Source organism: Propithecus coquereli, unplaced genomic scaffold, assembly GCF_000956105.1.
Source record: "Propithecus coquereli isolate 6110/MARCELLA unplaced genomic scaffold, Pcoq_1.0 Scaffold77, whole genome shotgun sequence".
NCBI lineage: Eukaryota > Metazoa > Chordata > Mammalia > Primates > Indriidae > Propithecus > Propithecus coquereli.
In genome coordinates this window covers 3534306-3551114 of record NW_012153840.1, presented here as the reverse complement: position 1 = coordinate 3551114, position 16809 = coordinate 3534306, and the positions used below count along the sequence as shown (strand labels likewise).

General features: G+C 41.9%; 2 protein-coding genes across 2 annotated transcripts in view; both read left to right on the top strand.

The window, feature by feature from the left end:
- Nucleotides 1-16809, top strand: part of LOC105824874 (PR domain zinc finger protein 2-like) — a 113072-nt gene that overhangs the window by 62058 nt on the left and 34205 nt on the right. The gene's annotated exons all lie outside the window — the stretch shown is intronic.
- PRDM2 (PR domain containing 2, with ZNF domain) overlaps nt 1-16809 on the top strand; it is a 36197-nt gene that overhangs the window by 17303 nt on the left and 2085 nt on the right. The window contains exons 2-3 of the mRNA XM_012662625.1: nt 4720-4830; nt 9528-13935. Coding sequence (XP_012518079.1) covers nt 4812-4830; nt 9528-13935 — 4427 coding nt within the window. The 5' untranslated portion in view covers nt 4720-4811. The remainder of the gene's footprint in view (nt 1-4719; nt 4831-9527; nt 13936-16809) is intronic.

Sequence of the window (16809 nt, the reverse complement as noted above, 5' to 3'; positions counted from 1 at the left end):
TTTCCTAGTGTTTGTCCAGTTGATTAGGATAGTAGAACATAATCTAGACCTAGGTTAAATTATTCATGTGATGCTTTAGGCAGTTTTGATTTTGCAACTGGCATCCCAGGCACTAGCAGTATGATGCTACACATTGTTTTAGCAAGTAGTCGTTATGGCTGTTGAATGTCTGTCTATGGTAGCTATTTCACTAGAAAATCCAATTTTGTTCATATTATTCAGTGGTGAATCGTATTTGTTCAGATCAGGGTTCTGTGCTGTTGACTGATACCGTTTCTGGCATAAGATAAAACAGAAATGGAAAAAATGCATTTCAATTTTACTTTACTATAAAATGCAGCGCAAGTCTTTATACAACTTTTTTTTCATTTGCCCTTGAAACCAAGTGAAATAATGGATGTAAAGTGCTTTTAAAGAATAAGGTACGATTATTAAGCTATTATTGGTGTTAAGAAATAGCTGTAGAAGAGAGCATTTTTAGTGTTATCACCTTGAGTTTTAATTCTGGCTCTAGAGCTAATGTAGTCATATGACCTTGAGCATGTTACTTCACATTTCTGGTCCTTGAGTGTCTCCCCTGGAAAATGAGAGGCATACATTGGGACTTCGGGGTCTTCTAGCAGAACGGTCCATACGTAGTAAGGGCATCAGTTCTATAACATGGGCATGGTACAGGCCTGAGAATGAGTATATACTACATTGGTCTTACTCTCAGCAACTAAGTACACAGTTAAACATTAATCATTTCTTTACTATGTGAGCACCATGATGTAGTAGATAACGGTTTTCCTTCTTTTGCATTCAATTTCCTATCTTGATGTGTGCGTTTCTTTTCCTCATGTACATAAGTTTTGTCCTCTCCCTCATGTTGTTCTTTGTCGTCATTTCCATTTCACTTTCCTCAGGTTTCATTCCTGTCTTTCTTGTCTAGACCAAGCGGAGCAGCCAGCTGGCAGTAGCGCCATGTAGGACCCTCAGGAACCCAATGGTAAGTGCACTCATGTGCTTACCAGGCTCCCAGTGGCTCCCACTTCATGCTGCTCTTGCCTCACAGATAGAAGCCCACTTTGTAAAGTCCTTATGGGTTTGCTTCTGTTTTTCTTTTAATTTGATGACATATAGGGCACAAATCAAGTATCAGGAAAACACTGCACTGATTTAAGGAAATGTAGGCACTTCCACCACCTGCCATTACAATATTTGGCAGTTGTGAGTGACAGTAAGCATGTGGAAGTGTGGGCAGGACCTCTTGGTTCTAATTTCTGATCATCATAGACTTGATTGGTCCCTCCGTGGCCCTGGCCTTCAGTATCTCCCACAAAACAGCAGGCAGGACAGGTGATTTTGATAGTCCCTTCATCTCTAGTCTAAGGCTAATGAGAATTAACTTGATAGATGGTTCTGGCTAAGATTGAGAACATTGTTTCTCATCTGTCAGGTAATCTCAGTCCCATCAATGATTGATGGTCATGGTAGATTCATTTCTGTCATAAACTAAGTCTGTCACGGTTCACCAAAGTTACTTTGGTGGTAAATTTAATTATTCATTTCTCCATTTTTAGAATTGGTTTATTAGTGTTACTCAGATACTTTTTTGTTATTTTAAACAAATATATAGAGAATCCTACATGTCTTTAGTGACCCGGAAATACATTGGTCTAGCCCAGTGGTTCTTATCCTGGGGAGATTTCCTCCCCAAGGGACATTTGGCCATATCTAGAGACTTTGGGTTGTCACAACTAGAAGAGGGGTGCTACTAGCATCTTGTGGGTAGAGGGCACAGGTGCTGCTAAACATCTTCTAATGTGTGGGACAACCCTCCACAGCAGAATCGTGTGGCCCGGAATGCCATGCATGCTGGGGTTGAGTGTCCCTGGAATGCCACAGCTGTCTGTGGGACACTCTCGTTAGTCCTCTGAATAGGATACAGGAGATGTACCTATTGCAGGTGGCTTCTCTTCACAGTGGAGTAGGTTTCCATGGTCGTGGCTTTTAATGAGGACATCTAGGAGGGGAGAAAAGTAACTTCTTACTGATTAGGTCTTAGGAGCACAAAATGGACATTTGATGTCAGCCAGGTGTTCTGATGTTCTTTTAGTCAGGGAATAAACCTTTAAAAAGCACTTTATCTTCTGGATAGTTATGTGAATTCATTTTGAGTGCATCTTAATGGATGGTATTATTAAAATTGTACTTTGTATTATTATGATATAAATATAGAAATTTCACTTATTCAGTACTCCATTTACATAGAGGCTAGTATACTTTGTTTTTGTATGACCTGCTAACTGGATTTGTACAGTATTTGAGAGGTTGCAAAAAATCTTTGAATTTCTTTTGCAAGTGATTATATTACACAAATTGACTCCCCTCCCCTCCTCTCTGACAGGGTCTCACTGTGTATGTTGCCTGGGTTAGAATGCAGTGGCATCAGCCTAGCTCACTGCAACCTCAAACTCCTAGGCTCAAGCGATCCTCCTGCCTCAGCCTCCCGAGTAGCTGGGACTACAGGCATGGGCCACCACACCTGGCTAATTGTTCTGTTTTTTGTAGAGATGGGTTCTTGCTCTTGCTCAGGCTGGTCTAGAACTCCTGACCTCAAGCGATTCTCCTAGGCCTCCCAAAGTGCTAGGGATTATAGGCCCCTGAATATAACTTCTGAATTAAATGGCCATCCAGGAGCCCTTCACATGGTAATAAAAGAAGCTGTGGATTTCCTCAGGCATCAACTGCAGCATTGCAGCAATTGTGCTATGTTATGTAGGCAGGTTGCCCTTTATATATGCATTGTGTATGTGGGTGATAAGCATTTTGTTGGGTATTAGTAAATGATAAGGGCAGAGCATAACACACACAGCAAGGCCTTATGTCAGACTGGGCATAAAAACTGGTTGAAAGGAGGTAGAATCCAAACACCTTTAAACAAAACTGGATCCCTGAAGAGCTTTAGTCGTCATCAAATTTAGGATAAGTGCTGTTAAGTTGACACAGAGAGAAAGAAGCCTAAGAGGACGTTACTCACAAGGAAAGGTGCTTACATACGCGTGCCCCTTGCAGGGGGGGATTGGTTCATAATTCTTTACCTGGAGACACACACGAGTCAGCCATCTCCACACAGACCCTCAACTTCTATTCCCACCAGAATGTGGTTCCAGTGAGTGCATGTGCTTGTGTCCTGAGTTCCAAACTGTCTTTGGAAAGAAACAGGTAGACATGTTGTCAAGAATTTACTTGGGTGAGCCCTTATATATGTAGTTAAAAAAAATATCTTCTGTTTTCTTGTGTCCTGAGTTCCAAACTGTCTTTGGAAAGAAACAGGTAGACATGTTGTCAAGAATTTACTTGGGTGAGCCCTTATATACGTAGTTAAAAAAAATATCTTCTGTTTTCTTAGAGGCTGAAGAATTAGGTGTTTCAAATGGTATTCTAGAATTTGCTTTTTAAAACCAAATGATTGCTAAGCATTTTGTATTCTTTTTTGTTGCATCTCTTAAATTTTTATCAAAATTGGGTGGTGTTTTTTAGGATTAATGTTTGTATTGTAATTGATGTTTCTATTTTTAATCTGTGATCTTTTCCATGATGCTGTTTTGTGTCTGTAACCTCATTTCTATCTGTTGTCTACATTTTAGCTAACTGTGTTCCTCTGTAGTGATTCTGTGTGTTCAGAAGTTTTAAGTGGTTTCTAGTTTGTCATTTCACTAATGCAGAGGTAAAGGTGGCAGAGGCTTGTTGCTCTGGAAGCTGGTGGAGGCCTATTTGGGGAGAGCAATGCAGAAAGAGGAGTGTTCAGGGAAGAGGAATAGGAACCTGTCTGGATCTGAAGACTGAGAAGCACTGGCTACTGGGAAAAGGATATCTGGAAATTAAACCGTGGAAAAGAAGGGTTACAAATTTTGGTTAAATCCTGAAGAGACTGAGCTTCTGAACCTTCAGTATTAGTACTTCTATAGAGAATTGTTTATCTTTATTGAGTATCTTCATGATTTCAATTTATTGTTACAGCTTATCAGAAATATGTTGCATTTTAATCTTATCTTCTAAAATGTTGTATCACTTGAAATGCAGTTAGTGTTTCCTGAATTCCGTGCTCTGAATTGTTACCGAAATATTGAACTGTACTGGACCTAGAGTCAAATCCCTCAGGACCCTCTGAGTGCTGTGTTGGTGGGCAGTGAATTATTCATAATTACTCTGCATTTGATATTTGAGCCATTGTGAATGTGTATCCCTGGTAATCCAGTGGAATCTCTGCTGTTCTTATTCTACTTCTGACAATTGTGGCTAATCATATCTTAACTAAAAGAGCCCCAAGTTACACCATATTGTTTTTCTCTAATGTGCTCTTCTTACAGATAACCAGACTTCTGCCAGTCTCTAATATTTGTGTAGTATTGAAACTCTGTGCTATTTATTACTGATTTTCCTTTGACATCAGCATTAACTCTTTGAGAATGTATTATCTGTTAATTTGATCACTGTTACAGCTATCAAGGAAACTAATGTCCAGGATTCTCAAAAATACAGGATTTATGGATTTTTGGTTTTTTCTCTGACATGACTTAAAGTATTTATATTCATCATCCATTTCTTTCTTTAGGAATCCAAAGTGATAACCACCTAGAAATATGCAATTTGCTGTGATTGGATTAATAATTGTCATCTTTAAGAATTTAGAATAACAAGTAAATGAATAAATAAATAAATATTGTGTTTCAGGGAAGAAAAAATCCCAGGAAAATAAAAACAAAGGAAACAAAACCCAGGACATACAGCTGAAGACAAGTGAGCCAGATTCCACCTTTGCAAATATGAGAGATTCTGTGGAAGGTAAGCTTGTGATATTGGACTGGTCTGATTTGGGTATGTATGTACCAGTTAATTTAACTTCGTGTCTCCTATTGCCCTTCTGAGAATCATTCTCAGGAACTGTAAAGGGGTTAAACAGCAAAACTGCCTAAATTGAATATGGTGAACTGAGCCTTCCATATCCTACCTTCTCTTCAAAAAATTGTCAAAATCCTTGTTAATTATAAAAATCCTTGTTAAAAATGAAATTGTTCTCTTGTTAAAATATAATGGAACATACTATATGATTGTATTTACAAATAATACAAAGTTCAAAATCATGAAAACAAATCTATGACGATAAAAGGCAGGGCTGTGAGGAGGCTTCTGAGGTCCTGGTAGTTTCCCATTACTGATCTGTGGGGTGGTCACGTGGGTGTTTTTCCTTAGTAAAAATTTTATCTTGCTAAGTACTTATGATTTATACACTTTAATATATGTGTGTTTTACACTTCAATTAAACATTTACTTAAAAATATGAAAAACCTTTGATTTTATATAACAGAATGAAAAGTATTTGTTTGTTTTTTTTTTTTTTTTTTTTTTTTTTTTAGAATTTAAATTCTCATTTTGTCTCTTTGTGTTTCTCCCTGTAAAATGTTCTTCTTTATAGTTCCTCTGAGGATTAATAATCTAGGCCTTCCATGATGTAAGAATTCACAGAGAGGCATGGATTGAAAGTTAATCAGAAAGACAGCCTGCCCTGTGGTCATTGCAGTGGGGCCGCCATATTGACACTATCCATACAGAGATGAGGGAGGTGTGTCTTAATTTGCGATGGGCACGTTTATATAGAGACTGGGCCTTGCTCAAGAGTTGTTTATAGTGACCCCCACAGACAAATTTCAGAATACAGGCTTGTAACTCTTTCAAGAAATATTTGTAGAGAAAAAAATCCAAAATATTTTAGATGCCTTTTGTAACCATTTCATTAGCACTGTTTGTAGTGATAGCATTCATAAAGGATTGTAATTTTTTGTGCTGTTCTTTGAAGCAAGAATAGATGAGTTCATTTCCCAGAGCCTTATAAAACTAAGTTCTGCCTCCTAGTAGCAGATTTGCTAAGACATTTGTTTGAACAACAAAAATTACTCAATAACCTCACTACCTTTGGTGGCAGAATTGAAAAGCAAATCCAACAGGCTCCTCCTCCTCTTCAGTAATTTAGGCAATATTTTTTTCCCTGATAAAACATCAGGTCCCATGAAAAAAGACATTTGCTGTGTCCCCCCTCCCCCTGCCTCCCCACAGTTTGTGGTATGGCTGATCAACGTGAGGCCGGTTCTGTGCAGTGTGTTCATAGGCCTCCCTGAATGTTCCACCTTGTCCGCAGCAAATGGTCTATATAATGAGTAAATGGTTCAGACTCCTTTTTGTGGTCCCCAAACCTTTTATATATAAAGCTCTACAGACTATATCAAGTGTGTGGACACACTTTGGCATGGACCTTTTTAGTTAATGGAGCTGTGCATATTTAGGTTCATATTACTTTAGACAGTTCTAAATCTGGGATTGTTTACCAGTCATAGGGAAAAGACATTTTCCCCCCATCAAAGGAAGCCACAGATTTTGATTGAACATGAACTCTATGAAGAAATTTCTGAGCCTCAGAGAGGCATTTTCTGTTGTCTCATTTTGACTTTTTTTGGCAACATTCTGGGTCTTTTTGAAAATGTATTTGAAAAGAGAGCTAGCTCCTAATTTACAATATATTATCACCATCAAATGACTGGTTTCCCTGTTTGTGGAAAAGCTCATGGAATTTATGAAATTTGTCTAAGGGGAGAAGGCTGGTTTCTATTTAGAAGCAGAAACCTCATTGCTGGTAAATGTAGTAGCAGATGGGAAAAAAAGTTAGGCTGATATTCCTGGGAAATAGCAAGAGGGCTGGGACTGAGTAATCAACTTGTGGTAATACTTTGCATTGACCCCCTTTTTTCTGCTGTATCCAAGTAGTCCCCACATCCGGCAACAGGTCTCTTGTGTCGTGAAAGTCTGGCTACTTTTTCTGCCTTTACTACTTATTTGCGTTTTCTGCTTAGCATTTTCTGCCCGCATCTCCATTCTGTTATCATTCTACCAGTCTTGTTCCTTGGTCTCCAGTAATGTCCTCCCCGTCCCTTAACCCCTCTTGCAGCTGAATCTGCCAATGGCATTCTCATTCTCCTTGATGGATCCCTATTGCCCCCAGATAGTCCACGCTAATTTACAGTGTTCTCTGTGTTTTGATTCCTCCCTGCTTGCTTTTCCTCTTCCGTGCTTGATTCTTAAGTCCTTCAGGTTCAGCCTGTGTAGTACTTCTCTAAGAAGCCTTGCCTGATTAACCAAGTCCCATTGGATGCCCCTGCTGTATACTTCTGTACCACACTCACTCCCATGAGCACAGCCATTACTTTACTTTAGTATGTTGCCTGCTTGCTTGTTAAAGTGAAGCTCTATACGGGTAAGCCCTTGACAGTCTTGTTTACCTAGTACTGGCATATAGTGGGTGCGCAGTAAATGTTTATCTAGTGATTGGGGGAACATCCAGATAACATAGCTCGGAGATATCAGAGTAGCTCTGCCTCCTCTCCAGTGCCTGTCTTAGCTCTGAAAGTGTCTGCAGGTAAGAGGGCCCAATTCAGCAGTGTACCTGGTGGTGCTGTAGGGAAAGCAGCATCTGGACCATCCCCATCAGCATTAAACCTGCTGTTACAGCTCCTGTCTTTAAGAGTCACCTGTTGTCCCTGTGTTTCCTTCTGACTCCAACCCCATTTCCCTCTTTTCCTTTACAGCAGATCTTGAAAGAGTTACTGACAGTCTCCCTGTCTCTCTTTCCTCCTTCAATTCTCCTTAGGAACTCTGTTAAGCATTTTGTCCCCACTTCTCCACTAAAACTGTTGTCATGCTCACCAGACCTCCATCTTTGTAAATGGAATGTTCCATTCTTAGCGCCATCTTACCCAGTCCATCAGTGGTTCTGGACATAGCTGAGCGTTCCCTCCTTGAAGTAGTTTCTTTACTTAGCCTGAGGGCCACACCACTCTTGGTTCTGTGGGTGCCTCCCTGGCCATTCCCCTAACCTCTCAGTATGGAGTCATCTGGGCACAGTCCCCTTGTCCCTCTTCTGTCTGCATTCACTTTCCAGGTGACCTTGCCCAGTCCAGTGTTCTAAATACCTTCTCTAGCCTGAGGACCTTAACATCTCTAAGCTCACCCTCTTTGTTGAACTCGAGCTTCATGTGAAGCTATCTGCTTGATATCTTCACTTGAACGTATCAGGTACCTTCAACTTCAGCACGTCCAAAGTAACTTGAATCTCCCCAGCACATACATGTACACAAACCAAACCTGCTTCTCCAGTAGTCATCTGCAGTGCAGTAAATAGGATTATTGCAGTTGTGAGGACTCCTCCTTGGCTCTTCTTTCTCTCTAACCACAGCCAGTCAACAAGCACATTTTTGTCATTGTCATCTCCAAAATATATCCAGAGTATGACCACTTCTCCCCAGCCCTACTGCCACTCCTGTATGACTGTCCTGCCTTTCTCCTGGAGGATGCATTAGGCCCTCTATTGTCCATCTAGGGTCTTCTTTCTTATAGCAGTCAGAGTGATTCTCTTGAATGTAAGTCAGACCATACCATATTTCTGTTAGAACTGTCTGGTAGCTCCCTGTTTCACTCAGAGTAAAAGCCAACAGCCTACAAGGTCTTGCATAAGCAGGTTCCTGGTTACATCTCTGTTCTCATCTCCTGCCCTTTTCCCTTCTCTTCGCACTGCCCCCGATCCCAAGCAACCCCCCACCTTACTGACTTCCTTGCTGTTTCTTCAACACATGTAGCATGTTCTTGGCTCAGTGCTTGTGCATTTGTGGGTTACGGGTTCCTCCCCCAGTTATATGCGTGGCTTGTTTTCTTTAGGTCTCTGCTCCACTGTCATCTTGCCAGTGAGTCCTTCTCTGACCATTTTCTACCACCTGCCTCAGGTGGGCTAGGCATAGAAACCCGGAAGTTACTTCACATTTCTGTTGCCTTCAGTGAGGTGCTCCTGAGCTCTTAATAACTTGATAAGGCTTAGAAGAGATGATCTGTAAAGTGTCTTTGACTTGAAAAACTCTGATTACACAATTCTGGAAAATTTTCTGGCTTGTAAACATAGGGTTTAAGTGAGAAAGGAGAGAGAAAGAGGATTGTCCACTCAAGACAGACTACTAAGAATCTAATCTGGTGATGCGTTTAGCAATTAACATGTTTCAGTTTGGAATCATGAAAAACTGGAATTTACAACTGGAATTTACTCTCCTGAAATTTCCTATCAGCTACTCCAACACAATTTAAACACTACAGTTTTTATAAACAAAGATGTACATATGTGTGACTGAACACAGAAAAGAATCTAAGCTCCATGAGGGCATTCTTGTCTGTTGTGTTCATGTGTGTATCCTCACTGCCCAGAATGTTGCCTGGTACGTAGCAGGTACTCTGCAAATTCTTGTTGAACGAATGGGTGGATGAAATGGATTCATATCCAGTACAGCTCTATAAATGAAGTATATAAAGTAGAAGTAATTTATTGTGAATCGTAATCTCCCTTATACATTTTAGGTATAAGAGAAGTAACTTGAATCGTACAAGTTGATCACAGGGTGGCTGGTTTTCCATGCTTCACCTCCATGCTTCTGCTTCCGTGTGCTTTCTAGGTCCTAAAGAAGAGGAGGAGAAGCCTTCGGCTTCAGCACTTGAGCAGCCAGCCGTTCTTCAGGAGGTGGCTGGTCAGGATGTGCTTCCAGAACTGGTAACCCCTCCCGCTGCCTGTGAGCCGCAACCAGAACCAGACGAGAAATTAGAAGCAACAAACTGTGAGGTGAATGATTTGGAGGAAGAGGAGGAGGAGGAGCAGGAGGAGGAAGAAGAAGAAGAAGAAGATGATGAAGATGAGTTGGAAGAAGACGGGGAGGAGGAAGCTGACATGCCAAATGAAAGTTCTGTGAAAGAGCCAGAAATACGGTGTGATGAGAAACCAGAAGATTTATTAGAAGAACCAAAAAATACTTCAAAAGAAGTTCTTGAAGACTCTCCAGAGGAGGTAACACCTGTTATCAAAATCCCGAAAACTAAGGAAGAGGCCAATGGTGATGCATTTGAAACATTTATGTTTCCATGTCAGCACTGTGAGAGGAAGTTCACAACCAAGCAGGGGCTGGAGCGTCACATGCACATCCACATGTCGACGGTCAATCATGCTTTCAAATGCAAGTACTGCGGGAAAGCTTTCGGCACGCAGATTAACAGGAGGCGGCATGAGCGGCGCCACGAAGCAGGGTTAAAGCGAAAACCCAGCTTGACACTGCAGCCATCAGAGGACCCAGCTAATGGCAAAGTATCTGGAGAAAATGTTACTCAGAAAGATGAATTGAATCTTCCCAATCTTGGGCAAGACTGTCTGATCGTGAGTTCAGAGAAAGCTTCCCAAGAAACAGTAAATTCTTCTATTTTAGAAGAGAATGGGGAAGTTAAAGAACTTCATCCATGCAAATACTGTAAAAAGGTTTTTGGAACTCATACTAATATGCGACGGCATCAGCGTAGAGTTCACGAACGCCATCTGATTCCCAAAGGTGTACGGCGAAAAGGAGGCCTTGAAGAGCTGCAGCCTCCGGTGGAGCAGGCCCAGCCCACCCAGAATGTCTACGTCCCGAGCACAGAGCCAGAGGAGGAGGGGGAAGCAGATGACGTTTACATCATGGACATTTCTAGCAATATCTCTGAAAACTTAAATTACTATATTGATGGTAAAATTCAAACTAACAACACCACCAGTAGCTGTGATGTGATTGAAATGGAATCTAATTCGGCAGATTTGTATGGTATAAATTGTCTGCTCACTCCAGTTACAGTGGAAATTACTCAAAATATAAAGACCACACAGGTCCCTATAACAGATGATCTTCCTAAAGAACCTTCCAGCAGCACAAACAGTGAGTCCAAGAAACGGAGAACTACTAGTCCACCTGTGCTACCCAGAATTAAAGCCGAAACAGATTCTGACCCTGTGGCTCCCTCGTGTTCTTTAAGTCTGCCTCTGAGCATATCAACGACAGAGACAGTGTCTTTCCATAAAGAGAAAAGTGTTTATTTGTCATCACAGCTCAAACAGCTTCTTCAAAACCAGGATAAACTAACTCCTCCTGTAGGGATTTCAGCAACTGAAATACCTAAACTAGGTCCTGTTTGTGTGTCTGCTCCTGCATCCATGTTACCCGTGACCTCCAGTAGGTTCAAGAGGCGAACCACCTCTCCTCCCAGCTCTCCACAGCACAGTCCTGCCCTTCGAGACTTTGGAAAGCCAAGTGACGGGAAAGCAGCATGGACCGATTCGGTTCTGACTTCCAAGAAACCCAAATTAGAAAGTCACAGTGACTCACCAGCCTGGAGTATGTCTGGGAGAGATGAGAGAGAAACTGTGAGCCCTTCGTGCTTTGATGAATATAAAATATCTAAAGAGTGGACAGCCAGTTCTACTTTTAGCAATGTGTGCAACCAACAGCCACTGGATTTATCCAGTGGTGTCAAACAGAAGGGTGAGGGTACAGGCAAGACTCTGGTCCAGTGGGAATCTGTATTAGATCTCAGTGTGCATAAAAAGCCTTGTAGTGACTCTGAAGGGAAGGAATTCAAAGAAAATCATTCAGTACAGTCAACCTGTAGTGCTGTAAAGAAAAAGAAACCAACCACCCGCATGCTACAGAAGGTTCTTCTCAATGAATATAATGGCGTCGATTTACCTGTAGAAAACACTGCAGATGTGGCCAGGAGCCCAAGTCCTTGCAAGTCCCTAGAAGCCCAGCCAGATCCTGACCTTGGCCCTGACGCTGGTTTCCCTGCCCCGACTGCTGAGTCCTCACCTGGTGTTTGTCCTTCGTCACCTGCCCTGCAGCCGTCTTCCCATTCTTCCAGTCAGTTGCCTCCTCTCTTGGTCCCCACAGATCCCTCGTCTCCTCCACCCTGTCCTCCGGTATTAACTGTTGCCACTCCGCCTCCTCCCCTCCTTCCTACCATACCTCTTCCAGCCCCCTCTTCCGGCACATCTCCTCATCCATGTCCCTCGCCACTCTCGAATGCCACTACACAGTCCCCACTCCCAGTTCTGTCCCCTACAGTATCTCCCTCTCCCTCTCCCATTCCCCCCGTGGAGCCTCTTATGTCTGCTGCTTCACCTGGGCCTCCAACACTTTCTTCTTCCTCCTCCTCCTCATCTTCCTCCTCTTCATTCTCTTCCTCCTCCTCCTCTTCCCCTTCTCCACCTCCTCTTTCTGCAGTATCATCTGTCGTTTCCTCTGGTGATAATCTGGAGGCTTCTCTCCCCATGATATCTTTCAAACCGGAGGAATTAGAGAATGAAGATCTGAAACCCAGGGAAGAGCCCCAGTCTGCTGTTGAACAGGATATCGTTCAGGAAACATTCAACAAAAACTTTGTTTGCAATGTCTGTGAATCACCTTTTCTTTCCATTAAAGATCTAACCAAACATTTATCTATTCATGCTGAAGAATGGCCCTTCAAATGTGAATTTTGTGTACAGCTTTTTAAGGATAAAACTGATTTGTCAGAGCATCGATTTTTGCTTCATGGAGTTGGAAATATCTTTGTATGTTCTGTTTGTAAAAAAGAATTTGCTTTTTTGTGCAATTTGCAGCAGCACCAGCGAGATCTCCACCCAGATAAGGTGTGCACACACCACGAGTTTGAAAGTGGGACTCTGAGGCCCCAGAACTTCACAGATCCCAGCAAGGCCCATATAGAGCATATGCAGAGTTTGCCAGAAGATCCATTAGAAACTTCTAAAGAAGAGGAAGAGTTAAATGATTCCTCTGAAGAGCTTTATACGACCATAAAAATAATGGCTTCTGGAATAAAGACGAAAGATCCAGATGTTCGATTGGGTCTCAATCAGCATTACCCAAGCTTTAAGCCACCTCCATTTCAGTACCATCACCGAAATCCCATGGGTATTGGTGTGACGGCCACAAATTTCACTACACACAATATTCCACAGACGTTTACTACTGCCATTCGCTGCACAAAATGTGGAAAAGGCGTTGACAACATGCCTGAGTTGCACAAACATATCCTGGCATGTGCTTCTGCAAGTGACAAGAAGAGGTATACCCCTAAGAAAAATCCAGTACCGTTGAAACAAACTATACAACCCAAAAATGGTGTGGTGGTTTTAGATAACTCTGGGAAAAATGCCTTCCGACGAATGGGACAACCCAAAAGATTGAACTTTAGTGTTGAGCTTAGCAAAATGTCATCGAATAAGCTCAAATTAAATGCATTGAAGAAAAAAAATCAGCTTGTACAGAAAGCAATCCTTCAAAAAAACAAATCTGCAAAGCAGAAGGCTGACTTGAAAAGTGCTTCTGAGTCATCGTCTCACATCTGCCCTTACTGTAATCGAGAGTTCACATACATTGGAAGCCTGAATAAACATGCCGCTTTCAGCTGTCCCAAAAAGCCCCTTTCTCCTCCCAAAAAAAAAGTTTCTCATTCATCCAAGAAAGGTGGACACTCATCACCTGCAAGTAGTGACAAAAACAGTAACAGCAACCACCGCAGACGGACAGCAGATGCAGAGATTAAAATGCAAAGCACGCAGGCTCCTTTGGGCAAGACCAGAGCCCGCAGCTCAGGCCCTGCCCAAGTCCCACTGCCCTCCTCGTCCTTCAGGTCCAAGCAGAATGTCAAATTTGCAACTTCGGTTAAGTCCAAAAAACCAAGCTCCTCTTTAAGGAACTCCAGCCCAATAAGAATGGCTAAAATAACTCACGTTGAGGGGAAAAAACCGAAAGCTGTGGCCAAGAATCATTCAGCCCAGCTCTCGAGCAAAACCTCCCGGACCCTGCACGTGAGGGTACAGAAGAGCAAAGCTGTTTTACAAAGCAAGTCCGCCCTGGCGAGCAAGAAAAGAACAGACCGGTTCAATATAAAATCCAGAGAGCGGAGTGGGGGGCCAGTCACCCGAAGCCTTCAGCTGGCAGCTGCTGCCGACCTGAGTGACAACAAGAGAGAGGATGGCAGTGCCAAGCAGGAGCTGAAGGACTTCAGGTAAGCTCCAGCTCGTGGGAGGGAAAGACTCAAGACAGCAGTGTCCTTGCCCAAGGGTTTTTTTTGTTTGTATCTTTTCTTCCTTTCCCGTAAAATTTTGATCTAAGCATTTAAAGGAAATAGCTGTTGCTTAAGTTGTAGGCATGAAGGGTTATTGCTTCGGCCGCTGTGGAGATGAATAAATAGTTTTTATTTCAGACTTAGGACTCACAAAGTGGTACCATTTCTTTAATAGAGCCTAGTGTGAATTGACTTTGAAACCCTGGAAAAGCTCTCGAAAGAACTCTATAGGAAAAGATTCTCTCAAACTTCCTTCATACCTTGGTTAATACTTCAGTGTCACTTGTATTATTTCCAGATCATAGATCATTTCTTAGGTTGCGATGGATCACTGAGTTCATTAGTAAACCGTGTTGCAATCTTGTTTAATATTTTTGTGACTTCAGCATAGGTATAGTAACTAAGACTGCTTTCATTATTTGTGCTTTCTTTGATTGCCGGTGTTTTAACAACTTGTTGCATTGGTTAAACAAAACATTTTTTTAAAAAATGTCGTATGTCCCCGCCCGCAATCTCCAGTCATAGGATAATAAACAAGCCAGGTTCCAAAGCAGAAGAAGAGTGGGAGAGAGCGCTTAGAACCCTGTAGCAAGGCAGAGACCTTCTGGGGTCTTTCAGGCACATGTGATAACCCAGGGCAAGACCACCTCATTTGTCAGTGCCTTTGTTTTCCCAGTAATTATGCAGGGATTCGTCTTAGATTTGAGTTGAGTTTACTGCTTTATTGCATGTTCTCCCTATGTTAGAAACTGTTCTTAGTGACCAACAAAAAGATATGGCGATAGTTAAATTTGTTACATTGACTTCTCAAACTTTCTAAGTCTCTTATTCTAAGCTCATATGCATCCTTGGAATTCCTGCTGTTTCCTGAGTAATTCCTATAGGTCAGTCCTGTGAAATTATTCATCATCGGATAGCATTTCTACAAAATACTTCTAAATCAGGTCTTCTCAGAGTAAGCTGCCTGCACTGACTCCAGGCTTTCATGGCTATAGCTTTTGGTGTCTGAAAGTTCTTTTGTGCTTTAAGCAAGCAGAATTAGAGATAACTGTGGAGTGACTGCTATTTTGGAGAGGTCATGAGGACATCTGCATGAGGTCATAGTGCACAATTATGCATTATCGCTGCATAATTGATCAGGTAGAATTCTTGGTGCTGGTGTGCCTTAAATTCTGGCTAAAGAAAGATGTAGAGAAGAATCAGTAGCCAAGGCCGATTTGAATGATTTACTGTAGGATTAAAGGATTAGATTTTTAAAAAACTACTTTATAAATGTATTAAATATTCAATTGCTATAGCTCTGATCAACATTTGGTCTCTGGCCAGCGCACTTGCATAGGTGGTGTCTTGGAGGTTAGCCGTGTGAAAATAAGCACCTGTTCATTGGCTGTCACAGCTGCCTGCCTTTAGCAGTTTAACTGTGCACTTGTTTGCACTCAGTCCTGTGTCCAGCAGGACATTACTGAACTGAGTCCTGTTCAGGTTGCTGGTGTCTTAAACTACCAAAATGTACCATCATTGTCATAGATTGTGCTAAAATATACCTCCCAGGTGGTTGGTGCTTTAGAATATAGTATGTCCCTTTTTGTCTTTGACATTATCTGAAAGAATCTCTTCTTTTGTACTGGATCCCATTGATACAGTTCAAGGGTGAAGTTGATATGAAGAAATAAAGTTCTGTAAATAAAAGGTGACTATAAACTTACGAAGCTCATTCAGTTAGCTTTAGTGCCTTTTAAAGAACCCTTAAGTCTGCAGAGGACTAAAGTGCCGAAAAAATTCTCTCTCCTTTGTTCCAGTTAACTTTAATAACTGTGCTTTGATACTTAACAGAAAGGTTACATTGCTGGAGTGAAATTTGTCCTAAAAGGAAGCACAGAAGAACCAGATAAGAAAACACTGGTGTTGTCCTAACTGGTAGATGGTAGCAGCAGGCTCCCAGGGTAGCCGCTCCTCCTTTGCGTGAGTCTTTGGAACTGTGCTGTAGACACATCTGTTGGATGTGGGAGTATCGCCCAGGGGTCTACTTGCCAAGTGACAATAAACTTGTGATGTGTTTTGGGGAATTAAAAAAACAATTGTTCAATGAGACATCATATTTTGACCGTCTGGACATGAAAGTGGGCATTTCTTCAGTGTTTGTTTTGGTGGTCTTAGTACCTCATAAGGAGTTCAGTACAAAACCAGGATTCCTAAACTTAGACCTGGGGGAGTATGATCTTAGTGTATGTCTCGCTCAGGGCTGTCCCAGAGTAGGCCTCAGCCTCAGTACATATTCCTTGTATTACATTGATAAGGAGTTGTTTCAACTGCAGTGGTCTTCCCGTTTTCGTATATTTCTACTTCTCAGTTTTCTTTAGGGATGATTCATGACACAATCACATGTTCATAAATACTTGCTTTCACTTTCTCTTCAGGATTTTGCTCTCCTTACCCTGTCACATGCATGGGGACTAATCACAGAACGGGCACCGCATCCTTTCCTGTGTATTTCTTTACAACAAACTGTGTTTGAGAACTAGTCCCCAACACTCAGATGTTTCACATTTGAATTCCAGTTTAGGATTCCACAGTTTTTCAAGTATGTGCTTCCAGTTAGCCATGTGGATGTGGTCTGAGTTTTCCATTAACACCAAAGGCTCAGCAGTTTGCTAGTTGGTAATTTCCTGGAGCACAAGCCATGGTGCTAGTCAGGGTGTAAAAAAAGACCCATGCTCCAATTTTTTTCTTAGGACAGAGCAGCAAAGGAAACCAGGCATGCCACTCATCTTTCAGATTCTCCTGTGCAGCTCTCAATACAGTGACACCCTCCCC